This window comes from Gobio gobio (assembly GCF_949357685.1).
Source record: "Gobio gobio genome assembly, chromosome: 10".
In the NCBI taxonomy this organism is placed as follows: Eukaryota; Metazoa; Chordata; class Actinopteri; order Cypriniformes; family Gobionidae; genus Gobio; species Gobio gobio.
The window spans coordinates 16534753-16562249 of NC_137116.1; the positions used below are offsets into that span (position 1 = coordinate 16534753).

The following is a 27497-nucleotide window of genomic DNA, read 5'->3' on the forward strand; positions in this document are numbered from 1 at the left end:
AAATGTGACGAACTGAAATGTGAATTTATTCCACGGCGGAAACAAAAAGACAGAATTCAGAGAAATAACATCAACATTGTGAGATTGTAAACTTGTAATAAAGAGTCTGCAACATAAGATTGTTGTATAGTCTTATTTTAAAGGTCCTATGGCATGAAATGTTCATTTTATGAGGTTGTTTTAACATTGAGAATTGGGAGAAAATGGATTCCGTTTATCAGTCGCGATATCAGCACAGGCTTTACAAACAGACTTCAGCGTATGGATTCGACAGCACCGCCACAAACAGTGAGTAACAGTGTTCATTAATGCCTGATCTGTGATCAGTGTTTCTGATGTGTAGCTAATCGTTCAGCCCTATTCGCACGGGTTTAGTATTATCTGGGGAGCTCTGGTGAATTGTAATAATTGCAGAGAATGTCTGTGATCTTAATCCCGTGCGAATCGGCCATGTCTGTAATTTGTAAAGTAAAAATTCCCCGAATTTCATATTTCGCCAAACACCGAGGTCCTGTGGTAATATTAGTCCTGTGCGAATCGGCATCTGTGATTTGGCCGGGATTAGGCGGATCGTATATCATTTCTGCAAGGTTTTTGTTTCCTGTGCGCATTTTTATCTTTATCTTTCATGAAGAATGGAGCTAGGCTGCATATAATGCGCACCGTTATGAATTCCCACGCGGATTATACTTTCACTTTAGAATCAGCACCAATTTGGGAGTAAATTGCTTGAATGGTGTGTTTAATATTATTCTTAATGAAAAACACAAAAACATATGACAAACTCGCTTAAATGGGCGCTTTTACATTTAGCTTTGAAACTGAATCTTGATCCGCCGTGTATTGTTAGTTCAGTTTTTAATTGTAGCGTCTGTTCTCTAACTGAACTAAAATATTTTTATTACTATAAAACAATCAAAATGATATCGATTCGACTGTTTACAATATCATACAGCTATATCTATAACGAAAAAACATTTACAGACATCATATCCGGGAGATAGTCAGTAAATTTGAGTAAAATCACAGGCTTGCTTATCCCGTGCGAATGCGCAACGCAAAACTCAGATGTGGGGGGGGTCATTTCTAAATCACACAAGGTCCCCAAATAAAACTAATCCCCTGTGAATAGGGCTTTTCTTTCTAAATGGTTTAATACTGTCAGTCTCTTGATGCCCTCAGCGTAACGCATCCGTGAATCAAGCCAGTGACTAACCATCAACTTCACATCGTTTCTGTTAGTAGCATGAAACAAATCTGTTATTACAATTGTGATTAGACGCTAGATAAGCGATCAAAGAACTCTCTTTATAATGTCCGGAGCTGTCAATCACACGTCGTGAGTGTATAATCAACACTTTCATGATTCGTTCATCTCGACAGCTGTGATGGTAAAAAAAACGTAGCAAATGTATTCGAGAGGTAGCCTGGATGCCAGCCGAATTTAGCCCCGCCCACAAAATGTTTTGCTCGGGCAATTCGGTCTGGACTCGCTCCATAGAGGAGGAATTATGCCCGAACAGAAACTGTTCGGACCAATGAAATTGTCAGGGCGGGCTTTAGACGATGATTGACAGATGATCAACAGTAACGTAATCATCTACGTCATCGAAGGCTCTTGGGTTGAATTTGCTCTTATCCTAAACGGAGAACTTCTTCGTATATGCATTCACCTTCACTATTTCTCTCAGAAACGATGATCGTGTTGGTAAGTACTCTGTGTATCCTTAAATTATTTTATTACTGGCAAAGATCGTTTACACTCATCTTTTTCTTGTAACGTTACTTAATCCAGCGTGCGTGCAGACAGGGTTGCCAAGTGTTTTTGCAATGTCGCGCACAATTGCTACTCAAAACTATAGCCCAAAACAATAACTTTCTGGGGGGTTCTCCGGAAAAAAATGGCGTTTGGTTGGCAAAATATGTTATTTTGGCACGGTTGCCTGCTAAAATTCGCATTCCTGGGTTTATATAATCACATAATTGGGGTCGCTTCAACCCGCGGACATGGAGAAAAACACGGACTTGGCAACACAGTGCAGTTGAGTTCTGTTGACATTTGACAACTAACGTTACGCGTCGCTCCGTTGCTCTGATTGGTTGTGGGTCTATCCAATTGAGGTCTTTCCTGGCTCGGTTGAAACACGCCCCATAATCAAAGCTCAATGGAGCGGTACCAGACTCATATTCTGACTAGAATTGAGTATGGCCACACCAGGCTACAAAAACATATGACAAACTCGCTTAAATGGGCGCTTTTACATTTAGCTTTGAAACTGAATCTTGATCCGCCGTGAATTGTTAGTTCAGTTTTTAATTGTAGCGTCTGTTCTCTAACTGAACTAAAATATTTTTCTTACTATAAAACAATCAAAATGATATCGATACGACTGTTTACAATTTCATACAACTTTATCTATAACGAAAAAACATTTACAGACATCATATCCGGGAGATAAGTCAGTAAATTTGAGTAAAATCACAGGCTTGCTTATCCCGTGCGAATGCGCAACGCAAAACTCAGATGTGGGGGGGTGATTTCTAAATCACACAAGGTCCCCAAATAAAACTAATCCCCTGTGAATAGGGCTTTTCTTTCTAAATGGTTTAATACTGTCAGTCTCTTGATGCCCTCAGCGTAACGCATCCGTGAATCAAGCCAGTGACTAAACCATCAACTTCACATCGTTTCTGTTAGTAGCATGAAACAAATCTGTTATTACAATTGTGATTAGACGCTAGATAAGCGATCAAAGAACTCTCTTTATAATGTCCGGAGCTGTCAATCACACGTCGTGAGTGTATAATCAACACTTTCATGATTCGTTCATCTCGACAGCTGTGATTGTAAAAAAAACGTAGTAAATGTATTCGAGAGGGGTTCCACATGTTACAAAGTTCGTAGAATAAGGAGGAAGAAGACTGTGTTTATTCAGAACTCTTAGATACAAACTAAATAAACTCGCAGCGCTGACAACAACTCAGCACAAAATATTACTCTCTGAGCTATCTTTCTGGTCCTCGAGTGCCCAGTCTGTCTCTCTGGCAGTGCTTTCAGAGTCTGATGGTGCCTCGCTAAACCACGCCCCCTCCGTCACATAATCTAACACTCATTTCAAATGCAAAGATGTCAGCCAATCACAGCAGTGGGCGTTTCCACTGAAGTCTCACAGCAGACACGTCCCTTCAAACAGAGCATTCAAGCCAGAGGGCTGATATCAGGATAGAAAACACACTTTTTATTTCTAAATCATGACATTTTTTATGTAAAATCATACTAACAATATAAGTACACCTCAGGAAACATAAAATAAATTTAAAAAAAAAACAAGCCATGGGACCTTTAAATCGGTGTATCTGTAAACACATGATGTGGATTCGACTTCATCAAATACTGTGTATTATATCAGTGCGAATGCAAGCGTGACACGAGTGAAGTGTGTGAGATTCCTCTGAAAGCATCGATTTCAATCTGAGCTTTTCTCATAAAGCTGAGACACGATTTGTCCAGTTTGAACATAATCCGAGTGCTCCGCTAGCGAGGGTAAATGCGCGTCCTCCGGCCGCCCGGCAGCGCGCGCGTCCGCGTGGGGTTTCCTCAGAGCTGGAGAGATCTCTGATGGAGGCGCGTCCCCGTGGGGTTTCCTCAGAGCTGGAGAGATCTCTGATGGAGGCGCGTCCCCGTGGGGTTTCCTCAGAGCTGGAGAGATCTCTGATGGAGGCGCGTCCCCGTGGGGTTTCCTCAGAGCTGGAGAGATCTCTGATGGAGGCGCGTCCTCGTGCTCGGACCTCAGAGACACGCGCCGCTCCACGCGTATGAAGCTCTTCTGCTGCTCCAACGGGAACACACTCTCCAGCTTCAGCACACACACCTGTCCATTGCCCTGTTCGCATCACACACACACACACACACACACACACGGCCTTTTCTATTAAACTTGATTGTGTTCGAGACGTACTGTATTTAACTTTGGTAAGAAAGTGCCCAAATTATGCTTTTTGGGATATGATCTTCTGATCTGAAATGAGTCGTCAGTAAATCCAGTCTCACGTCCTGTGAAACAAACTTATTTGCATAATACCCGCCTCTGGTCTTGATTGGCTGAACAGCGTCTCAGCCCCGCCATCGCACACTGTAGCTAATTTGCATAATGCCCTCCTCTGGTCCTGATTGGCTGAACAGCGTTTCTTTGCCCCGCCCTCACACCGCCCTAAGGTCTTGATTGGCTGAACAGCGTCTCTTTGCCCCGCCCTCACACACTGTACTTAATTTGCATAATGCCCGCCCTATGGTCTTGATTGGCTGAACAGCGTCTCTTTGCCCCGCCCTCACACACTGTACTTAATTTGCATAATGCCCGCCCTATGGTCTTGATTGGCTGAACAGCGTTTCTTAGCCCCACCCTCACACACTGTAGTCAATTTGCATAATGCGCGCCCTAAGGTCTTGATTGGCTGAACAGCGTTTCTTAGCCCCGCCCTCATACACTGTAGTTAATTTGCACAATGTCCTCCTCTGGTCTTGATTGGCTGAACAGCGTCTCTTTGCCCCGCCTCATACACTGTAGTTAATTTGCATAATGCCCTCCTCTGGTCTTGATTGGCTGAACAGTGTCTCTTAGCCCCGCCCTCACACACTGTAGTTCATTTCCATAATGCCCTCCTCTGGTCTTGATTGGCTGAGCAGCGTCTCTTAGCCCCGCCCTCACACACTGTAGTTAATTTGCATAATATCCTCCTCTGGTCTTGATTGGCTGAGCAGCGTCTCTTAGCCCCGCCCTCACACACTGTGGTTAATTTGCATAATGCCCTCCTCTGGTCTTGATTGGCTGAGCAGCGTCTCTTAGCCCCGCCCTCACACACTAGTTAATTTGCATAATGCCCTCCTCTGGTCTTGATTGGCTGAGCAGCGTCTCTTAGCCCTGCCCTCACACACTGTAGTTAATTTGCATAATGCCCTCCTCTGGTCTTGATTGGCTGAGCAGCGTCTCTTAGCCCCGCCCTCACCCACTGTAGTTAATTTGCATAATGCCCTCCTCTGGTCTTGATTGGCTGAACAGCGTCTGTTAGCCCCGCCCTCACACACTGTAGTTAATTTGCATAATGCCCTCCTCTGGTCTTGATTGGCTGAGCAGCGTCTCTTAGCCCCGCCCTCACACACTGTGGTTAATTTGCATAATGCCCTCCTCTGGTCTTGATTGGCTGAGCAGCGTCTCTTAGCCCCGCCTCACACACTGTAGTTCATTTCCATAATGCCCTCCTCTGGTCTTGATTGGCTGAACAGCATTTCTTAGCCCCGCCTTCACACACTGTAGTTAATTTGCATAATGCCTGCCCTATGGTCTTGATTGGCTGAACAGCGTCTCTTTGCCCCGCCCTCATACACTGTAGTTAATTTGCATAATGCCCTCCTCTGGTCTTGATTGGCTGAGCAGCGTCTCTTAGCCCCGCCCTCACACACTGTAGTTAATTTGCATAATGCCCTCCTCTGGTCTTGATTGGCTGAACTGCGTCTCTTAGCCCCGCCCTCACACACTGTAGTTAATTTGCATAATGCCCTCCTCTGGTCTTGATTGGCTGAGCAGCGTCTCTTAGCCCCGCCCTCACACACTGTGGTTAATTTGCATAATGCCCTCCTCTGGTCTTGATTGGCTGAGCAGCGTCTCTTAGCCCCGCCCTCACACACTGTAGTTAATTTGCATAATGCCCTCCTCTGGTCTTGATTGGCTGAGCAGCGTCTCTTAGCCCCGCCCTCACACACTGTAGTTAATTTGCATAATGCCCTCCTCTGGTCTTGATTGGCTGAGCAGCGTCTCTTAGCCCCGCCCTCACACACTGTGGTTAATTTGCATAAGGCCCTCCTCTGGTCTTGATTGGCTGAGCAGCGTCTATTAGCCCCGCCCTCACACACTGTAGTTAATTTGCATAATGCCCTCCTCTGGTCTTGATTGGCTGAACAGCGTCTCTTAGCCCCGCCCTCACACACTGTAGTTAATTTGCATAATGCCCTCCTCTGGTCTTGATTGGCTGAACAGCGTCTCTTAGCCCCGCCCTCACACACTGTAGTCGTCTCTATCACTGGAAGAGTTTGGTTGGTGTTGTTCATGTGGAGAAGACACTGTTTTCTGCTGAGATTGAGACGTCAAACCCACGCCATCGCTACTGTTCGTATCACTGAAATTCAGATATGATAATGAGCTCTTGCTTTCTGACCAATCACAGCAGAGCAGCTCTCTGAGAGGCGGGGTTTAAAGAGACCGAATCTTCAAACTAAGTGTTTCAGACACTTAGTGACCATTAAGCCCCGCCTTCTTTGATCTGATTGGCCATCATTTTGAGATTGACAAGCACTGTTAGACCACTGAGGCAGAACAGAAAGATGAAAATTTAACTTTTTAAAATGTCTGCCATCCTAACAACAATCAGAGCAGAGCGTGATGGAGAGCAAGACTCAATGGTGGTGCCAGCCCCCCCCCTGAATGCAGGTAAACCTGTTGTAGGAGAACTCCTACAGTTAAAATAGCATAACAGGGGCACTTTAATTCAAACTAATGATGTCAGACCAAAGGAAAAGGACCTGAAGGTGCGGGTCGAGAAGCCAGCGTCCGATCAGACTGTACCTCGGATTGGAGATGACGTGTTTCCTGCATCTGTGTGTAAATGAATACAGAGCCATTAACAGAGCCCAGATACACACAGTCAGACTGATTTCCTCATGGGATCAGTGCTTACAGAGTCATGGATGACACGGAGAATATCCCAAAGACGAGAAGCAGGAGAAGCACCGGAACAGCAAATCTCATCATCTCATCATAATCTGAAAAATAAAGAATGAATGATTCACAAATGATGTTTTCAGTGACATCATCCTCATCTGTTGTGTACGGTTTATAAAAGCATTAAGATACTTGAGCTGTGTTACACTGCTGTGTTTGTGTCTTGTTTTACAGTACATTTTAAATAAATGTACCTTAGAGGATATTTGAGACAACAAAATACATCATTTTGGGTCAGTGCATCCGACTTTAAAGGTGCAGTGTGTAATATGTATGAGGATATATTGACAGAAATGCAATGTAATATCCATAACTCTGTTTTCAGTGGTGTATAAAGACCTCATATAATGAACCGTTATGTTTTTATTATCTTAGAATGAGCCGTTTCTATACACACACCGCGGGTCCCTTATGGCCATTTTGCGCTGTCATGTTTCTACGGTAGCCCTAAAGGGACAAACTTCTCTACAGAGCGCTAGCTACTCTCTGCGTTCTCAGACGACCACATCTTTGTCCTGTGTCAGCCACCGTAGCTTCTCTTCGAACGGGAGGGGTGAGCGGGTGCAATTCACAACCTCACCACTAAGACTTACACACTGCACCTTTAACCCTTGTACGGCCTTCGTTTGGGCGCTCAGGGTCTTTGGGGTCTCCACAGACCACAGGCAACAAAATGTAATTTTGTAACAAAACAATAGTTTTTTTTTTTTAGAACAAATGTAATTTTACTCTGTTTATTAATGTGTTTACTCAACATCTGTGCAGTTTTTCAGAGTATTTATTATAATTTTTAAATTTATATAAATAAATTAAAAAAAACTTTTTTACTGGATTTTCACACAAAATCATTTTTTTATGTAAAATTCACTTTATAAAAATTCACCCACATTTCTAACTTTCATTCGTGGGGATAACACGGATAATTTGACATGGTTTAGTGTAAGATTTTTACCCAGCTTTTGCAAAATACAAAAAAAAAAAAACTTACCAGTAAATGTGCTATTTCACTCTTTCCACAAGTATTTTTCAGTTGGCTTCATATCTAAATGTTATGAAATCACATTTATAACAATTAAAATTAATTAATTTTGTCAAAGTTTAGCATTTTTTTGTACTGAAAAAATATTTTTTTCAATGTTACATTACGATTACAATCAAACCTGAACAAGATAGACGTTTTTAGAGTTTATCATTTATTTCCAACATCTGATTTTCTTATAATTCTACAAATTTAATCTACACTTCAGTTACTAACTGTGACCGAACAAAGAATAACAGAAATGAACAGTTATATTACATATTGAGTAAAAAATACACAACATGAACATCCAAATGCAATGAACTGAACAGCAATAACAAGCAATAACAAATGTGTGTGTGTGTGTGTGTGTGTGTGTGAGCATGATCATTCTGCATTGTGGATGTTTTATGCATTGTTGGAAGTGTGTCACTTCATGTCTGTATGCGTGTTCAGTGTTGTTCCTGTTTTTGAGGATGAATTTTGTGTGACTTTTTTTGTCACACGAACATAAAAACAGAAATCAATCCAATATTTTTTTTTAATTTGTAGATCTAGAGAGTGTTGACAACCGTACAAAGTCTCATGCCATTTGGACAAAGGGATTTTTTTTTTTTAATTTGAGCAAACGTCCTTTGCATAATCAGATGAGACCCTGAAGACCGGAGAAGGGTTAAAGGAATATCATACTATAAGAATATCCTGGATGTTTCAGAACTGAAAACTTCCTCTAAAAACAGCTTTTACTGTAAATAATCAAATTGACCCGCAAACATGAAACTCATCATTAAAATTCTGTGCGCACGTCGAAACTTTGCAGGCGTGTTCATGACCCTAAATGAGAAATAGTCACACAATTTCAAGAAAAACATCCTAGTTTTACCAGTATTTCCAAAAATGCAGGTCAGATTAAAAAACAAACACCTTTAAACATCACTATATTCAGTATATCGTGGTCTGTAGTGCCTTATGCATGGGCGTCGGAAGCAAAAATAATGTGGGTGGGTCCACTCTCAGAGAATTTTTACTGGAGTAGATGCCATTTACATTAAGTACAAATATATCGCCTTGTTTGCTAAACATCTGGTTGGACAAGACAAGTTTACGGAAATCACCATATCTTTGACAGCGGCTAATGTAGGGGTAAGACGCGTCGCATGTCATCAAGTTTTGACGCAAATCGACCCTGGGTTCGAATCCACCTTAGGCCGAACTAACTCTCCTCCCTTTTCCAATCACATATCAGATCGGAAAGGCATTTATTTTCAATAAAAATGAAGAAAAGTGAAAATAAAGTGTCTAACGTGTGTTTAATAATAGGGCTGAACGATTAATTGCATTTGCGATAATATCGCGATATGATAAAACACGATTTCCTAACCGCAAAGGCTGCGATTACAGTCTGGTCACGTGACACGCGAGAGTAAAGTCTGCAGAAGAAGCAACTTGACACGTTACACATGCCTGGCCTAAAAGGGAAAAAAACTGTTTGTGTTTGATCTATCTAATATTGTGTTGTTCATACTATAGGCTACAATAGAGGCGGGAGAAAAGATTCTTCTCCAATGATTCTGGATCGATTCTGAGCTTAGATTTTAACTGCAGGTGCGCGGTGGCGCTGCGTGTGTTTTAGAAACACTATTCTGATTGCTTCCATTATCTCTTTCTCTCTCACATACACACACACAATCACACACAAACCATAAAATAATATTTCATAACGTCCGGAACGGTTGACGTCGCGAATCGCAATGACATTCGCAGGCTTCTTTGCACAGGATATGTGCAATATATCACACATAGGATATGTCTGTGTGAGTCTCAAAATGCTTTTATGACGCAAAATTAATGTAAACACCGTCAGTAATGTCTTAATGAATTAATCAGACAGGGCAAAAACATCTTATATTTCAAAAGAGATCTCTCCCGCTGTCTATGATGATGTCATGATTAATAATCAAACAACAGTAAAGCTGAGAAAGAGAAAAATCACTCACAGTTCAGACACTCTTAAACACTGAAAGCACTCTTTGTTCATTGCTTGTAATATGTTTTTTGTTCCTCTTTATGGTTTACTAGCTTATGTTTTGCAGCTATATTAGTTTATATATTTAAAATTATTAACATGAAGTTCGTCACTACGCTTGTGCACGTAGCCTATTGTTTTAATTAAAATGTTATAATGTCCTAGTTATTTTAAAAAGCTTATAATTACATATATCATAATAAAAAACATTTTTAAGTTTTTAAAAAATTAATAAGATTAATTAATAAGGAAAAAGTTCAAGAATTGTTTTGGAATCGGATCGTGAGGTACCAATTAAAGATTTCCACCATTACTATACAATGATGTATTGTTGAATAATACAGAAGATAAAGAGTTTAAAAAATAATCGCATATTAAATCGCAATCGCAATTAGATTTTTTTCCAAAATCGTTCAGCCCTAAGTGTTTATTGGTTAGGGGTAGATAAACAGACATGTGCTGGATTAGAGACGATAAAAGTGAGTGGGTCAAATATCATTGATCGTAAAAAGTGAAACGGCTCCAGCTAGCCTAGCTTAGCACAAAGAGTGGAGATAAACGGCTCCAGCTAGCCTAGCTTAGCACAAAGAGTGGAGATAAACGGCTCCAGCTAGCCTAGCTTAGCACAAAGACTGGAGGTAAACGGCTCCAGCTAGCCTAGCTTAGCACAAAGAGTGGAGGTAAACGGCTCCAGCTAGCCTAGCTTAGCACAAAGAGTGGAGGTAAACGGCTCCAGCTAGCCTAGCTTAGCACAAAGACTGGAGGTAAACGGCTCCAGCTAGCCTAGCTTAGCACAAATGAGTGGAGGTATACGGCTCCAGCTAGCCTAGCTTAGCACAAATGAGTGGAGATAAACGGCTCCAGCTAGCCTAGCTTAGCACAAAGAGTGGAGGAAAAACGGCTCCAGCTAGCCTAGCTTAACACAAAGACTGGAGGTATACGGCTCCAGCTAGCCTAGCTTAGCACAAAGAGTGGAGGTAAACAGCTCCAGCTAGCCTAGCTTAACACAAAGATTGGAGGTAAATGGCTCCAGCTAGCCTAGCTTAGCACAAAGAGTGGAGATAAACGGCTCCAGCTAGCCTAGCTTAGCACAAAGACTGGAGGTAAACGGCTCCAGCTAGCCTAGCTTAGCACAAAGAGTGGAGGTAAACGGCTCCAGCTAGCCTAGCTTAGCACAAAGAGTGGAGGTAAACGGCTCCAGCTAGTCTAGCTTAACACAAAGACTGGAGGTATACGGCTCCAGCTAGCCTAGCTTAGCACAAAGAGTGGAGATAAACGGCTCCAGCTAGCCTAGCTTAGCACAAAGAGTGGAGGAAAAACGGCTCCAGCTAACCTAGCTTAACACAGAGACTGGAGGTATACGGCTCCAGCTAGCCTAGCTTAGCACAAAGAGTGGAGGTAAACGGCTCCAGCTAGCCTAGCTGAGCACAAAGACTGGAGGTAAACGGCTCCAGCTAGCCTAGCTTAACACAAAGAGTGGAGGTTAACGGCTCCAGCTAGCCTAGCTTAACATAAAGACTGGAGGTATACGGCTCCAGCTAGCCTAGCTTAGCACAAAGACTGGAGGTATACGGCTCCAGCTAGCCTAGCTTAGCACAAAGAGTGGAGGTATACGGCTCCAGCTAACCTAGCTTAGCACAAAGACTGGAGGTATACGGCTCCAGCTAGCCTAGCTTAGCACAAAGACTGGAGGTATACATACAATGGTTCCGACGCCCATGGCCTTATGGATTAAATAAAGCATCTTCTCTTACCTATCAGTGGTGTGTTGACGTCCAGACTGGCCTTTGAGAAGTTCCCGGTGGCGGTTTCTGCTTGTATGTAGACGGAGTATCTGGCGTTTGGGTGGAGCTGGTGGAAGGTGTGCTGCTGTTTATCTGGAAACACTGTGAGAGCTGAGGAAACAGATTCAGATTCGTGAGAGATTAAACACAGCACAGGCTGAGCAGAATCACTTCAGACTGACTTACACTGGGCTCCATCTGCTCCTTCCAACACGAGCCTGTACTGAAGCACGTTTACCCGCGGCTTCGCCTCCGTCCACATCCACTCCACCGCCAGAGACGACCGCGTCACGTTCACAAGACCAAACCGCACCAGATCCAACAGAGCTGGAGGCAAATATAACACAACTCAACCTCTGCCAAGAGCTTGTAAAGCGTTCATACGTGCGTCGTCATTTACCTCCATGTTGTAGACTGGCAGAGATGGAGGTCGGCGGCCCACAGAGAGAGCCGTAGATGGGGAACACGCTGATGTTGTAGGTCTCGTCCGCTTTGATGCCTTTGAGAAAATGAGTTTTAGAGATTTAGACGTCATAAATAAGGGTCATGTTTGAGTGAATCTCAAGAAATCATATCCAGGTCACACACAACACTGCAAAACTTCCTCTGTTTCCGTCTCACTCATCCATGTCTTTATGGAGACGCTTTGAGCACTGGTGCATGCTGGGATAGGAAGGGGCCGTCCACAAACTGGTCCCACTAAGTTGGGAGCATGAAATTGTCCAAAATGTCTTGGTGAAGCATTAATGCTGCGTTCACACCACACGCGAATAGAGCATCTGGAGCGAGTGATTTCAATGTTAAAGGGTTAGTTCACCCAAAAATGTAAATTCTGTCATTAATGACTGAGCCTCATGTGGTTGGACACCCGTCAGACCTCCGTTCATCTTCAGACACAAATGAAGATATTTTAGTGTAAATCTGATGCTCTGAAAGGCCTCCATTGGCTCAATGCACTTTACACTCTCAAGACCCTTAAAAGACACTAAAGACTAAAGTTACAAAGTCCATCTCACTACAGCGGCTCTACAATAACTTTATGAAGACGAGAATAGTTTCTGTGCGCAAAAAAACCCTAAATAACGACTTATATAGTGATGACAATTTCAAAATAATGCATCATGAAGCTTCGAAGCGTTATGAATCAGTGAGTCGATTCAGCGGTTCAGAGCGTTATGAATCAGTGAGTCGATTCAGCGGTTCAGAGCGTTATGAATCAGTGAGTCGATTCAGCGGTTCAGAGCGTTATGAATCAGCGAAAGTCAAGTGATTTCAGCAGTTTGACACATGACGTGTGTGCCTCCACGACGTATGCGTGAGAATATGACGCAGATCCGGCGTTCGGACACATGACCCAGAAGAGATTTGTTCTCAATCAGAGGAAGACGTGCGTATCTCAGCTGTTGAATTCTACACTGATCGTGCTTTAGGTCTTGGCGTAGTTCTCAAAATCAGGCTAAAGTGAGCATTTCATGGATTCCCGAACGCCGGATCTGCTCATATTCTCGCGCATGCGTCGTGGACACACACACGGAAGACAAGAACAAGCTGGATAAAGTCGTTATTTAGATTTTTTTTTTGCGCACAAAAACTATTATCGCCGCTTTGTAAAATTATTGTAGAGTCACTGTGGTGAGATGGACTTTGTAACAGCGTTTTTAGTGCCTTTTATGGGTCTTGTGAGTGTAAATGTACTGAATGCCAATGGAGGCCTATCTGAAGCCTTTCTCAGCATCAGCTTTACACTAAAATATCTTCATTTGTGTCTGAAGATGAACGGAGGTCTGACGGGTGTCCAACCACATGAGGGTGAGGAATTAATGACAGAAATTACATTTTTGGGTGAACTAACCCTTTAAGCATGTTTTATAACCCCAGATGAGCGGCTGACCTGGCAGGCGTGTGGTGAGCGTGGATCCGTCGACTCGCTGCCAGTGTTTGGGGTCAGGGTTCGCGGCGGCGCTCCATTCGATGGCGAACTCACTGGCGTTTACAGCGATGGAGTCCCGATCCCAGCGGATCCGCAGAGAAGAGCCGTCAGAATAAACCCACAGAGCCTTCACTGACCGCACATCTGACCGGAACATGAGGGACATCCGCACACAATCATACACACACGCCAGTGTTTGAGAATTATTCTGACCAGTGTTGGGGAAACGCATTACAAGTAACTTGAGTTACGTAATAATATGACTTTTTCCAAGTAACTAGTAAAGTAACGCATTACTTTTCAAATTTACAAAAAAATATCTGAGTTACTTTTTCAAAAAAGTAATGCAAGTTACTTTTTCACATTAATATAAAATCAGTCAAATGCAAAATCAGAATACTATGCAAACCTCCAATAATTAAATGTTAAATAAAACAACTATTTTTATGCATAATCTACCTTTATATGTAATTGACCAATGTCTTGCTGCTGACCTTTGATGATGAAAATTACTAGATTTTTTGTTTTTATTGGTAAAACTTTTTTCTCCTGTATCCTATTCTCCATTATCCAGAGCTGCGCCCTCTAGTGTTCATGAGGGAATCTGCAGTTTCACCTCAGCCTGGAGCTTATTATTTACATTTTGGTGTGAAGAGGTCTTTACCGTTGCACAAAAATATAACTTTTTTGTTATAAACAAAAACAAAAACAAGCCCAGCCCAGGTGAGAAAAAGTAACGCAAAAGTAATGTAACGCATTACTTTTCTTAAAAAGTAACTAAGTAACTCAATTAGTTACTTTTTAAGGGAGTAACGCAATATTGTAATGCATTACTTTTCTTAAAAAGTAACTAAGTAACTCAATTAGTTACTTTTTAAGGGAGTAACGCAATATTGTAATGCATTACTTTTCTTAAAAAGTAACTAAGTAACTCAATTAGTTACTTTTTAAGGGAGTAACGCAATATTGTAATGTATTACTTTTCAAAGTAACTTTCCCCAACACTGATTGTGACATCAGATGAAACGCAGATGTGAGTGACAGCTGCTCACCGTGAGGAAGAGACGCATCGATGCGGAGCGAGCGGTCAGGAGAGCGTCCAGCGCTGTTATAGGCCCACACACTCACCTCATATTCCTCTGCCCTGACCACAACAACTGCCTTCAGAAACAACACCAGTCATTCCTTTATTCATCAACACAAACTCACATTCACACACACATTTATTACAGTCAAAGACTGGAGGAGTTCTCATTCATCTGTAAATGAATATTATTATTAGTGATGCACCGATCATGATTTTACATGGCCAATTCCGATTTCCGAATTTTTTTTTTTTTACACAATAAAAGAATGAAAGTATACATGAACAAGATGTTTATTTGGTATTTAACAGGATAAATTGGCTTTTGGCTAATGAAAACAAGTCCGCAATCTGAAATTAACAGGAAATTTAATTGGAAATGAAAAGGATGAAAGGTGAAAACAAGGCAACAACTGCATATTCTGCAATCCAAACAAAGATGTTACTTAAATCAGCATTTGTTTTTAAATTCAGTGTAAAGGAAAAAAGTCTTTACCAGTGAAATTCAATAAAACCAAAGTATATAATTATTCCAAAATGTTAAATCAAATAATGTTTAGTGCAACGGAAAAAAACTAAGAGTAGGTGCTTTTAAAATCAAATTAAGTCAATGTCATTTTAAGGTAAAATAAAAGGTAACACTTTAGAATAATGGTCATTAGTTAACATTAGTTAATGTATTAACTAACATGAACTAACCATGAGCAGTTCATTTGTTACTGTATTTGTTCATCTTTGTTAACGTTAGTTAATATAAATACAGCTGCTCATGGTTTGTTCATGTTAGTTCACAGTGCATTAACTAATGTTAACAAGATTTTAATAATGCATTAGTAAATGTTGAAATTAACATTAACAAAGATTAATAAACGCTTTATAAGTGCAGTTCATTATTAGTTAATGTTAACTAATGTAGTTAACTAATGACCATTATTCTAAAGTGTTACCAAATATAAATGATCATCCTATAGGCTACAGAACTGACAGTATTTAATTTCTAAAGTGCAGCATGTTCTTCTTTAGGCTACAAAAAGAAGTATTTCGGCTTTGTCACAAGTTAGTCTGTTTCGTTCTCATCCGATCCAACACGTGAGAAGCTGAACAAACTCTCACCATCAGGAGGCGGAGAGGTGAGCTCGCGCAACTTCAGCTCGCTCAACTTTAGCTCGCTCAACTTCAGCTCGCTCAACTTCAGCTCGCGCAACTTCAGCTCGCTCAACTTCAGCTCGCTCAACTTCAGCTCGCGCAACTTCAGCTCGCGCAACTTCAGCTCGCTCAACTTCAGCTCGCGCAACTTCAGCTCGCTCAACTTCAGCTCGCTCAACTTCAGCTCGCTCAACTTCAGCTCGCGCAACTTCAGCTCGCGCAACTTCAGCTCGCTCAACTTCAGCTCGCGCAACTTCAATTCGCTCAACTTCAGCTCGCTCAACTTCAGCTCGCTCAACTTCAGCTCGCTCAACTTCAGCTCGCTCAACTTCAGCTCGCGCAACTTCAATTCGCTCAACTTCAGCTCGCTCAACTTCAGCTCGCGCAACTTCAATTCGCTCAACTTCAGCTCGCTCAACTTCAGCTCGCTCAACTTCAGCTCGCGCAACTTCAGCTCGCGCAACTTCAGCTCGCTCAACTTCAGCTCGCGCAACTTCAATTCGCTCAACTTCAGCTCGCTCAACTTCAGCTCGCGCAACTTCAATTCGCTCAACTTCAGCTCGCTCAACTTCAGCTCGCGCAACTTCAGCTCGCTCAACTTCAGCTCGCTCAACTTCAGCTCGCGCAACTTCAATTCGCTCAACTTCAGCTCGCTCAACTTCAGCTCGCTCAACTTCAGCTCGCTCAACTTCAGCTCGCGCAACTTCAGCTCGCTCTACTTCAGCTCGCTCAACTTCAGCTCGCGCAACTTCAATTCGCTCAACTTCAGCTCGCTCAACTTCAGCTCGCTCAACTTCAGCTCGCGCAACTTCAGCTCGCGCCACTCCAGCTCGCGCCACTCCAGCTCGCGCCACTTCAGCTCGCGCAACTTGAGCTCCCGCATCTTCAGCTCGCGCCACTTCAGCTCGCGCAACTTCAGCAGCTCACGCAACTTCAGCAGCTCACGCAACTTCAGCAGCTCACGCAACTTCAGCTCGCGCAACTTCAGCTCGCTCAACTTCAGCTCGCGCAACTTCAGCTCGCGCAACTTCAGCTCGCTCAACTTCCAGCAGGATAATGCACCGTCACAAAGCTCCAATCATTTCAAATTGGTTTCTTGAACATGACAATGAGTTCACTGGACTAAAATGGCTGCCACAGTCTCCAGATCTCAACCCAATAGAGCATCTTTGGGATGTGGTGGAACGGGAGCTTCGTGCCCTGGATGTGCATCCCACAAATCTCCATCAACTGCAAGATGCTCTCCTATCAATATGGGCCAACATTTCTAAAGAATGCTTTCAGCACCTTGTTGAGTCAATGCCACGTAGAATTAAGGTGAAAGGGGGTCAAACACAGTATTAGTGTGTGTTCCTAATAATCCTTTAGGTGAGTGTATATTTCAAATTCTGATGGGTAGGTATTTCTCCACTTAATCAAAATAAAAAAATAAATAAATGAATAAACAAATATTTAAAAAATAAAATGAAAAAATATTTTTTATTTAAATGTAAACATTAAAGTTAAAATAAACAATAAAATATAAAATAAAATTTAATTGATAAACAATTAAATTTAAATAAAAATAAAATATAAAAAATAAAAATGAAAGGGAAAAAATAAAACAATTGTAAAAAAATTAAAAAATTAAATATATTTAAAATAAAAAAATTAAAATACACATTAAAACAAAATAAAAATGTAATTAATACAATTAATTAAAAACATTTTTATGTTTTCATTTAAATTAAATAAAGAAAAATTATTTAAATGTAAAAAATTTTTTTAAATAAACATTCAAATATAAAATACATTTAATTGATAACATTTAAAATTTAAATATAAATAAAATATAAAATAATATATAAAATGACAAAAATAATAATAATAATAATAATAATAATAATAAAAATACAAATAAAGAACAAATAAAAAATACAAATTAAAAATATTTTTTAATTTCAAATTAAAATAAACAAGAAAACAAAATAAAAATGTAATTAATAAAAATAACATAAAAAAACGTTTAAAAAATCAATATTTAAGAAATTAAATAATAAGTAATACAATTTTTTTTTTTTTTTTTTTATAAAATAAAATTATTATTCTTTTTTTAATTAAAAATGTTAAAATTTAAGTTAAAATCAGCATTAAAATATAAAATAACAAAAACATTTTAATTGTAAAAAATTTGATAAATGTAATTGATCAAGTTTAAAGTATAAATACAAATAAAATAATATATCAAATACAAATAAATTAAAAATAAATAAAATTTTAAATGAAAAAAAAGTAATTTATATTTTTTTTAATTTTAACGATTTAAATTAAAATTAAAACAAAATAAAAAATATAATAAAAATACAATGTAAAAATTAATGAATTTTTTTTTTTATAAATAAAATAAAATAATCAGAATGTACCTTGAGCTCGGCGGTGAGGACGGTTTTCTTCAGAAAGGGCTGGTTGGTGGGGTAGTAGGACACTTCATACCGTCGAATGAGCCCTCGAGCATCTGTGACGTCCAGAGCCTTCAGAAACACACACGACTGAAGAGCGAAGGCCAAGAGAGACGACACACACACACACACACACACACACCTGAAGAATCTTACCTTCCAGAGAAGCAGCAGCTGCCGAAAGCCGGAGTTTCCTTCTGAAGCCACACGATAACTGAGCGAGAGCGCCGCCACCGGCCCTGCGGACACAAGTGTAGGATTACAAATTTATACATTGTTATATCTAGGTTTCAATGTAATAGAATATAACTGAAAACATTATCTATATTTGTGGTAAACTTGAGGAAATTCTAAGGAGATTACATCAGGCTGTGTAAGTGTTTGAGACATTAAGTCTTTTGTCTTTATGCACTTCCTGACTATGTACCATGACAAGTTTAGAGCAATACTGCCTGAGGGATTGGATTAGCATCTGTGCATTTGAATGGCACTGTTATGCTGATTGAATTACGGCTGATGAGACAGGAATGTTTGGGGTGTGTCTCTATTTTCCTGTGTCTCCTCCCCTGCTGTATAATCCCTCCCCCTGAAATGTAGATAAAATACAATGTTCAACTGGCTTTAGTCAGACTTGGAACCTCAGCGGAAAGACAGCACGTTTTCTTCTCAATAAAGAATCCTGCTGAAAAACCTATCCAAGTTCTCCTGGTCTCTACTTCAAGAAACAACAGAAGTTCACAACACAAGCCAGAGACGCCGGTCATCAGAGCTTGAGGAACAACATCTGAAGCCTGAGCTGATCCAGGGCCTGTGGAGTCACTCACGGCTCTCTGACGTCTTTACTCGGGTCTCCTCGCTCCAGTCGCTCCACCGGCCGCGATCATGAATGCAGGAGACGCTCAGACGATACTCACTGAAGGCCTGCAAACCCTCCACCACCAGCAGAGGGAAGCCGGAGGTCTGATGTGGAAACACAAGCAATCCCTGCCATTTCTGTGCATTAACTGTACACAAATAAAGTAAAATAACATACAATAATAACAAAAGCATTTCAAGCAATTTCTGTTCATTACCAGTGTTGGGGAAACGCATTACAAGTAACTTGAGTTACGTAATCAGATTATTTTTTCCAAGTAACTAGTAAAGTAACGCATTACTTTTCAAATTTACAACAAAATATCTGAGTTACTTTTTCACATTAATTTGACTGACAGCTCTCCTGTCGTCATGTTGAGAGTTAGTGCAGAGGTGTGTGTGTGTGTGTGTGTGTGTGTGTGTGTGTGTGTGTGTGTGAACATGATGGTTATTGTAGTTCTAGACTAAATGTGAGCATTTATTTATCTCCCTTGCACAATAAAGATTCTGTACTCCTCAAAATGAATAAAATCAGTCAAACGCAAAATCAGAGTACTATGCAAACCTCCAATAATTAAACTATTTTTATGCATAATCTACCTTTATATTTAATTTACCAATGTCTTGCTGCTGGCCTTTGATGATGAAAATTACTAGTTTTTTTTGGTAAAACTTTTTTCTTCTGCATCCTATTAGGATCGATTGCTCCTGTCTGCCTCGTCCCGGAGTGATGAGATAGTTAGCAGACTATCATCACTCAATGGCTGGTTGTCTAAGTGGTGTCTGCAAAATAACATATGGTTCATAGACAATTGGAAAAGTTTTTGGGGCAGACCTGACCTGTTGAAGAAGGATGGCATCCATCCCTCTTGGGGTGGTGCCGCTCTTCTCTCTAGTAATTTGGCACATAGTCTTAGCGCTAAACCTTGACTCACTAGGGCCCAGGTCAGGAAGCAGACAAACTGGCTAAACCGACCGTCTGCTAGCTGTCTCACGTTACCAGAGTCAGATAAATCCCAGCACATAGAGACTCTTTCACCTAGATATTATCATATAGAGATTGTGTCTGTTCCCCGAATTAGTAAATACAAAAAAAACATTAAAACTATTCAACAGTAAAAATTTAATTGATGTCCAACAAATAAACAAAAGATATAATACAGATGAACAATTGATAAAGCTTGGGTTGCTGAATATTAGATCCCTTTCCCCAAAAGCGCTTATTGTTAATGATATTATTAAAGATAATAATCTAGATGTGCTGTGTTTGACAGAAACCTGGCTAAAACCTGACGACTACATTACCTTAAATGAGTCCACCCCCCAAGATTATTGTTATAAACATGAGCCGCGTCTGAAAGGTAAAGGGGGAGGGGTTGCTGTAATTTATAATAATATCTTCAGTATTACTCAGAAGTCTAGTTTCAAATATAATTCCTTCGAGGTTTTGGTGCTTTATGTAACGCTATGTAGTGTACATGATAAAACCCGTTCAACATTTGTGTTAGCTACTGTATACAGGCCACCTGGGCATAATACAGACTTTATCAAAGAATTTGCTGATTTTCTATCAGAGTTAGTACTGGCCGTAGATAAAGTACTAATTGTTGGTGATTTTAATATCCATGTAGACAACGGAAAAGACGTATTGGGATTAGCATTTAAAGACACACTAAACTCTATTGGAGTTAGGCAACACGTGTCAGGAGCCACTCATCGCCATAATCATACTTTAGACCTAATATTGTCACATGGAATAAATGTTGATACCATTGAAATTCTGCAGCAGAGCGATGACATCTCAGATCATTACTTAGTATCATGTATACTTAATTTAGCTAAGGTTGCAAAGCCGCCCCCTCGCTTCAAAAATGGCAGGACAATCACTACCGCTACTAAAGATTGCTTTTTAAATAATCTTCCTCATCAGTATCATCTCCTCAGCATCCCAGATAGTATAGAAGAACTCGATGTTGCAACAGAAACTATTGACTCTCTCTTTTCCAGTACTTTAGACACAGTTGCTCCTCTGCGCTTAAAGAAGATTAAAGAAAATAGTCCAACGCCGTGGTACAACGAGCACACACACACTCTCTCTCTCACACACACACACACACACACACACACACACACACACACACACACACACACACACACCCGGGCCCTTAAAACAGCAGCCAGAAAAATGGAGCGCAGCTGGAAGAAAACAAAACTAGAGGTCTTTCGTAATTCATGGAAAGAGCACATGATCACATACAGAAAGGCCATAAAAACTGCTAGATCTGCTTATTTCTCAACTCTCTTGGAAGAAAACAAACACAACTCAAGGTATTTATTCGATACAGTGGCTAAATTAACCAAAAATAAAGCTTCAACTTCTGATGATTGTAAACAACACAGCAGTAACTTTATGAACTTCTTCACATGTAAGATTGATAATATTAGGAAGAAAATTTTAACCATGCAGCCGTCTACTACAGCATCACATCAGACAGAGCATTGTAGTGTCACTGAGGAAAAATTACACTCATTCACTGCTATAGGAGAAGACACACACACACACACACACATTCACTGCTATAGGAGAAGACACACACACACACACACACACATTCACTGCTATAGGAGAAGAAGAATTGGCTAAACTCGTTAAATCATCAAAATCGACAACATGTATGCTCGACCCTATACCAACTAGCCTATTAAAAGAGATGCTACCAGAGGTCATAGATCCTCTTCTTAATATCATTAATTCATCTTTGTCATTAGGATATGTACCGAAAACTTTTAAGTTGGCTATTATTAAACCACTTATTAAAAAAACGCAACTTGATCCTACAGAGTTAGTCAATTATAGACCAATCTCAAATCTACCCTTTCTGTCAAAAATACTTGAAAAGGCAGTGTCTTCACAATTATGTTCCTTTTTAGAAAGAAATGGTATCTGTGAGGATTTCCAGTCAGGATTTAGACCGTATCATAGCACTGAGACTGCTCTCATCAGAGTTACAAATGATTTAGTCTTATCATCCGATCGTGGCTGTATCTCTCTATTAGTGTTACTCGATCTTAGCGCTACATTTGATACTATCGACCACAACATTCTTTTGAATAGACTAGAAAATTATGTAGGTATTAGTGGAATTGCTTTGTCATGGTTTAAATCATATGTAAATGAAGTAAATGAAGAGATGTCACACCGATCGCAAGTTCAGTATGGAGTACCACAAGGCTCAGTGCTAGGACCGCTACTCTTCACCCTGTACATGCTACCGCTGGGAGATATCATTAGGAAGCATGGCGTTAGTTTTCATTGTTATGCTGACGATACTCAGCTCTATATTTCTTCACGCCCTGAAGAAACTTACCAATTCACAAGATTAACGGAATGCAGAGCTGATATAAAACATTGGATGACCGGTAATTTCCTGCAACTCAATTCAGAAAAAACTGAATTTTTAATTATTGGACAAAAAAGCTCCACAAGTAGTAACCTATAATACTGTCTAACCCTTGATGGCTGCTCTGTCAAGTCCTCGTCGTCAGTGAGGAACCTGGGTGTGCTCTTTGATACCAATCTTTCGTTTGAAAGCCACGTTTCTAGCATCTGTAAAACTGCTTTCTACCATCTTAAAAATATATCTAAATTACGGCTCATGCTCTCAATGCAAAATGCAAAATGCTGAACAGTTAGTTCATGCATTTATGACCTCAAGGCTAGATTATTGTAATGCTCTACTGGGTGGTTGCCCTGCTCGCTTAATAAATAAACTCCAGCTGGTCCAAAACGCAGCAGCTCCAGTTCTTACTAGAACCAGGAAGTGTGACCATATTAGCCCAGTTCTGTCAACACTGCACTGGCTGCATATTAAACATCGCATACATTTTAAAATCTTACTTATTACTTACAAAGCACTAAATGGTTTAGCTCCCCAATACTTGAGCGAGCTCTTAACATATTATACTCCATCACGTCTACTGCGCTCTCTAAATTCTGGCCAGTTGATCATACCGAGAATATCCAAATCAACTGCAGGCGGTCGATCCTTTTCCTATTTAGCACCTAAACTCTGGAACAGTCTTCCTAACATTGTTCGGGAAGCAGACACACTCTGTCAGTTTAAATCTAGACTAAAAACACATCTCTTTACTGTGGCATACACATAAAACACTTTCTCAATGAAATGATTGTTAGGCTGCATTAACTAGGTCAGCCGGAACCAGGAACACTTCCCATAACACCTGATGTACTCGTTACATCATCAGAAGAACGGCATCTAAGCTTATGATATTCTCTCTGTTTTATCCCGAGGTTTACTGCAGTCAGCCGGATCCGGGCCGTATCCAGATCAGATGGCGGACCTGTGCCCAGAGAAGACCAACACATGACCAACACATGACCAACACATGACCAACACATGACCCTGAAGTGTCTGAGAGACCGTGATTAGACTCTCCCTGAAACTGCCTCATCGTCACGGCATCTCAATAAACCCGTCTCCGGCGTGTTGACTCCGATTGTTCGAATATTACAATTTAATAATATTTAAATCAATATGTCATCCTCAATAAACCCGTCTCCGGCGTGTTGACTCCGATTGTTCGAATATTACAATTTAATAATACTTAAATCAATATGTCATCCTCAATAAACCCGTCTCCAGCGTGTTGCCTCCGATCATTCGAATATTGCACTTTAATAATTATTTAATCAACATCATCCTCAATAAACCCGTCTCCATCATGTTGACCCCGGTCCCTCGAATATTCCGATCTATTATGATCTCTGAGCTGTAAAGCTGCCAGAATAATAATAATAATAATAATCATACGCTGTTTGTTAATTGGCCAGAGGAGAACTGCCCCCCCGACTGAGCCTGGTTTCTCCCAAGGTTTATTTTTCTCCATTAGGTCACCTAATGGGGTTTTGGTTTCCTTGCCACTGTTGCCTCTGGCTTGGCGTGCTCAGTTGGGGACACTAAATTTTTCAACTAAACGTCAAAATAAATCTAATTAATAAACTAAATTAACCATATAAACTAAATTACTGATCTAATTACTGATCTAAAGCCCACACTGTCACTGTATGATAATTGAAATGAACTGATAACATCAGCGTTTTCTCCAGAATGGCTATACAGCTGAATAAAATTATGCTGCATTATTTTCCTGTTTAACACTGTAAAGCTGCTTTGAAACAATCTACATTGTTAAAAGCGCTATATAAATAAAGTTGACTCTTCTCCCATTATCCAGAGCTGCGCCCTCGACTGTTCATGCGGGAATCTGCATTTTTACCTCAGCCTGGGGATTATTATTTTAAATTTTGGTATGAAGAGGTCTTTACCGTTGCACAAAAATATAACTTTTTTGTTTTAAAAAAACCCCAAAACAAGCCCAGCTCAGGTGAGAAAAAGTAACGCAAAAGTAACGTAATGCATTACTTTTCTTAAAAAGTAACTAAGTAACTCAATTAGTTACTTTTTAAGGGAGTAACTCAATATTGTAATGCATTACTTTTCAAAGTAACTTTCCCCAACACTGCTCATTAACTGTGCATAAATAAAGTAAAATAACATACAATAATAACAAAATAAGCATTTCAAGCAATTTCTGACCTGTCTCCATGACTCTGTGTTGAGACGTTTGTAGCGGATTCTGCATTTACTGACCGCTATATTCCCGCTGGTCCATGTGACGCTGACGGACGAGTGTGTGACGTTTACAGACGTGATCACCGGCCGAGGAGCCTGGACTACATCATGAAGACACAACACATCACAACAACACAACAACACAACACATCACAACAACACAACACAGCACATCTGCACTTCAGCTCCACCCCTGCTGTCCTCTTATCTTACCGATGTCCTCAATGACCACAGGATAGACATCAGAGAAGCGCTCCTTCTGGCCGATGACACTCGTTGATTTGATGGTTAAATTGAAACGTGAAAAGAAATGTAAGATGGAAGGACATCTGTTTATGCCGCCAGTTCTATAAAAGAAAAAAACTATATTAAAATGCCAGTTCATAACCAGACATTTTCATTTATGTCAAATGGAGGATTCTATGGAAGCTCGTTTCTGCCACAGGATTAAAAACATAAAAAAGATGATTGTGACTTGAGGATTGTTATTTTGCAATTTTTCTATAAATATAAACTCGCAATTCCAAGTTATAAAGTCCGAATTATGAGACGGCGTATAAACAGTGTCTTTGTTTATATCTTGCAATTGTGACTATATTTCGCCGAATTGTGATTTTATTTCGCCAAACTGCAACTTTATTTGCCGAACTGCAACTTTACTCGCCGAACTGCAACTTTACTCGCCGAATTGTGACTTTATTTTGCCAAATTACGTCTTTATCTGCCAAATTGCAACTTTATTTCACTGAACTGCAACTTTATTTCATCGAACTGCAACTTTATTTCATCGAACTGCAACTTTATTTCATCGAACTGCAACTTTATTTCGCCGAACTGCAACTTTATTTCGCCGAACTGCAACTTTATTCACCGAATTGTGACTTTATTTTGCCAAATTACGTCTTTATCTGCCAAATTACAACTTTATTTCACTGAACTGCAACTTTATTTCATCGAACTGCAACTTTATTTCGCCGAACTGCAACTTTATTTCGCCGAACTGCAACTTTATTTCATCGAACTGCAACTTTATTTCATCGAACTGCAACTTTATTTCGCCGAACTGCAACTTTATTTCGCCGAACTGCAACTTTATTTCATCGAACTGCAACTTTATTTGCCGAACTGCAACTTTACTCGCCGAACTGCAACTTTATTTCGCTGAACTGCAACTTTATTCACCGAATTGTGACTTTATTTTGCCAAATTACGTCTTTATCTGCCAAATTGCAACTTTATTTCACCGAACTGCAACTTTATTTCGCCGAACTGCAACTTTATTTCACCGAACTGCAACTTTATTTAATCGAACTGCAACTTTATTTTGCTGAACTGCGACTTTATTTCGCCAAATTACGTCTTTATCTGCCAAATTGCAACTTTATTTCATCGAACTGCAACTTTATTTTGCTGAACTGCGACTTTATTTCGCCAAATTACGTCTTTATCTGCCAAATTGCAACTTTATTTCACCGAACTGCAACTTTATTTCACCTGCGACTTTATTTCGCAGAACTGTGACTTTATTTCGCAGAACTGTGACTTTATTTCGCCGAACTGCGACTTTATTTCGCCAAACTGCGTCATTATTTCGCCGAACTGCGACTTTATTTCACCGAACTGTGACTTTATTTCGCCGAACTGCAACTTTATTTCGCAGAACTGCGTCATTATTTCGCCGAACTGCGACTTTATTTCGCCGAACTGTGACTTTATTTCGCAGAACTGCGACTTTATTTCGCCGAACTGCGACTTTATTTCGCAGAACTGCGACTTTATTTCACCGAACTGCAACTTTATTTCATCGAACTGCGACTTTATTTCATCGAACTGCGACTTTATTTCGCCGAACTTTGACTTTATTCACCGAGCTGCAACTTTATTTTGCTGAACTGCGAATTTATTCGCCGAACTGCAACTTTATTTCGCTAAGTTACAACTTTATCTGCCAAATCACAACTTTATTTTGCCGAATTACGACTTTATTTCACCAAATGTGACCTTGGTTTCTCCGAATTTATTTTTATTATTTCACAGCATTTCTCAAAATTGCTTATTTTTTTCACCAAATTGCAACTTTAATTCCCAGAATTTACTTTCGCAGAATTGCGGCTTTGTTCGACAGCATTGATTTTATTTAGCAGCATTGCAACTATTACTCAAAATTGCATTTTTTTTTAAATTGTGACTTTTTTCTCAGAATTGCGATTATTTGCATTATAACTCGTAATTGTGAGTATATATCTAATCACACAATTTTGAGAAAAATGTCTGAATTGAGATATGTACACACTCACGCAATCACTAAAACGGTCAGAATTGTGAGATAAATATCACAGTCAGATAAAGTACAGATGAAGGGAAGTTCTTACCGTGTGAAGATGAAGCTGCTGCTGGTTTCCGCTCGGCCGTCCAGCTGAGCCCATCTGCAGGTCAGCGACTCCTCTTGGATCAGAAAGTGGCATGACGTGTTCACAAAGCTCTCTAGAGGAGGAGACGGACATCAGAACCGACACCAGAACCGACCCAAACTCAGACCCGCGGGCGGCTCATGAACGCGCTCGTACCTGCGGAGAGGACAGATTCTGGTGCTGATGCGGGACAGTCCGCGCTGGACGTCACACACACCTTCTGCTTCCCACAATCCCTCAGGTCTTTCCCGGTCACCGTGAGCTCTGGAAAACACTCTTTCACTCACACACTTCATGTTCTGAGTATGTTTTTAATGTATACGCCGGTTAATAACAGAACTTTACCGTGAATGCTGAACACATGCTTTCTCTTCA

At 40.4% G+C, this 27497-nt stretch overlaps 1 protein-coding gene across 2 annotated transcripts in view; it reads right to left on the minus strand.

The window, feature by feature from the left end:
- LOC307132848 (interleukin-6 receptor subunit beta) overlaps window positions 1–27497 on the minus strand; it is a 27817-nt gene continuing 320 nt past the window's right edge. The window contains exons 2-19 of one of the 2 annotated variants that reach the window (XR_013817329.1): window positions 27468–27497; window positions 27279–27386; window positions 27084–27195; window positions 24925–25058; window positions 24676–24812; window positions 19027–19162; window positions 18359–18441; window positions 18167–18274; window positions 14587–14695; window positions 13496–13678; window positions 12005–12103; window positions 11791–11931; window positions 11575–11715; window positions 6733–6817; window positions 6578–6650; window positions 3654–3884; window positions 2389–3604; window positions 1–935 (exon numbers count right to left, since the gene is read on the minus strand). The exon at window positions 27468–27497 is cut by the window's right edge and continues 6 nt beyond it. Coding sequence is in view for 1 of the 2 variants with exons in the window: in XM_079827423.1 (XP_079683549.1) it covers window positions 3468–3884; window positions 6578–6650; window positions 6733–6817; window positions 11575–11715; window positions 11791–11931; window positions 12005–12103; window positions 13496–13678; window positions 14587–14695; window positions 18167–18274; window positions 18359–18441; window positions 19027–19162; window positions 24676–24812; window positions 24925–25058; window positions 27084–27195; window positions 27279–27386; window positions 27468–27497 (2096 nt within the window). In the remaining variant the exon portion in view is untranslated. Of the gene's footprint in view, window positions 936–2388; window positions 3885–6577; window positions 6651–6732; window positions 6818–11574; window positions 11716–11790; window positions 11932–12004; window positions 12104–13495; window positions 13679–14586; window positions 14696–18166; window positions 18275–18358; window positions 18442–19026; window positions 19163–24675; window positions 24813–24924; window positions 25059–27083; window positions 27196–27278; window positions 27387–27467 lie in introns of those variants that run through there. The other variant, XM_079827423.1, reaches the window with a different exon arrangement.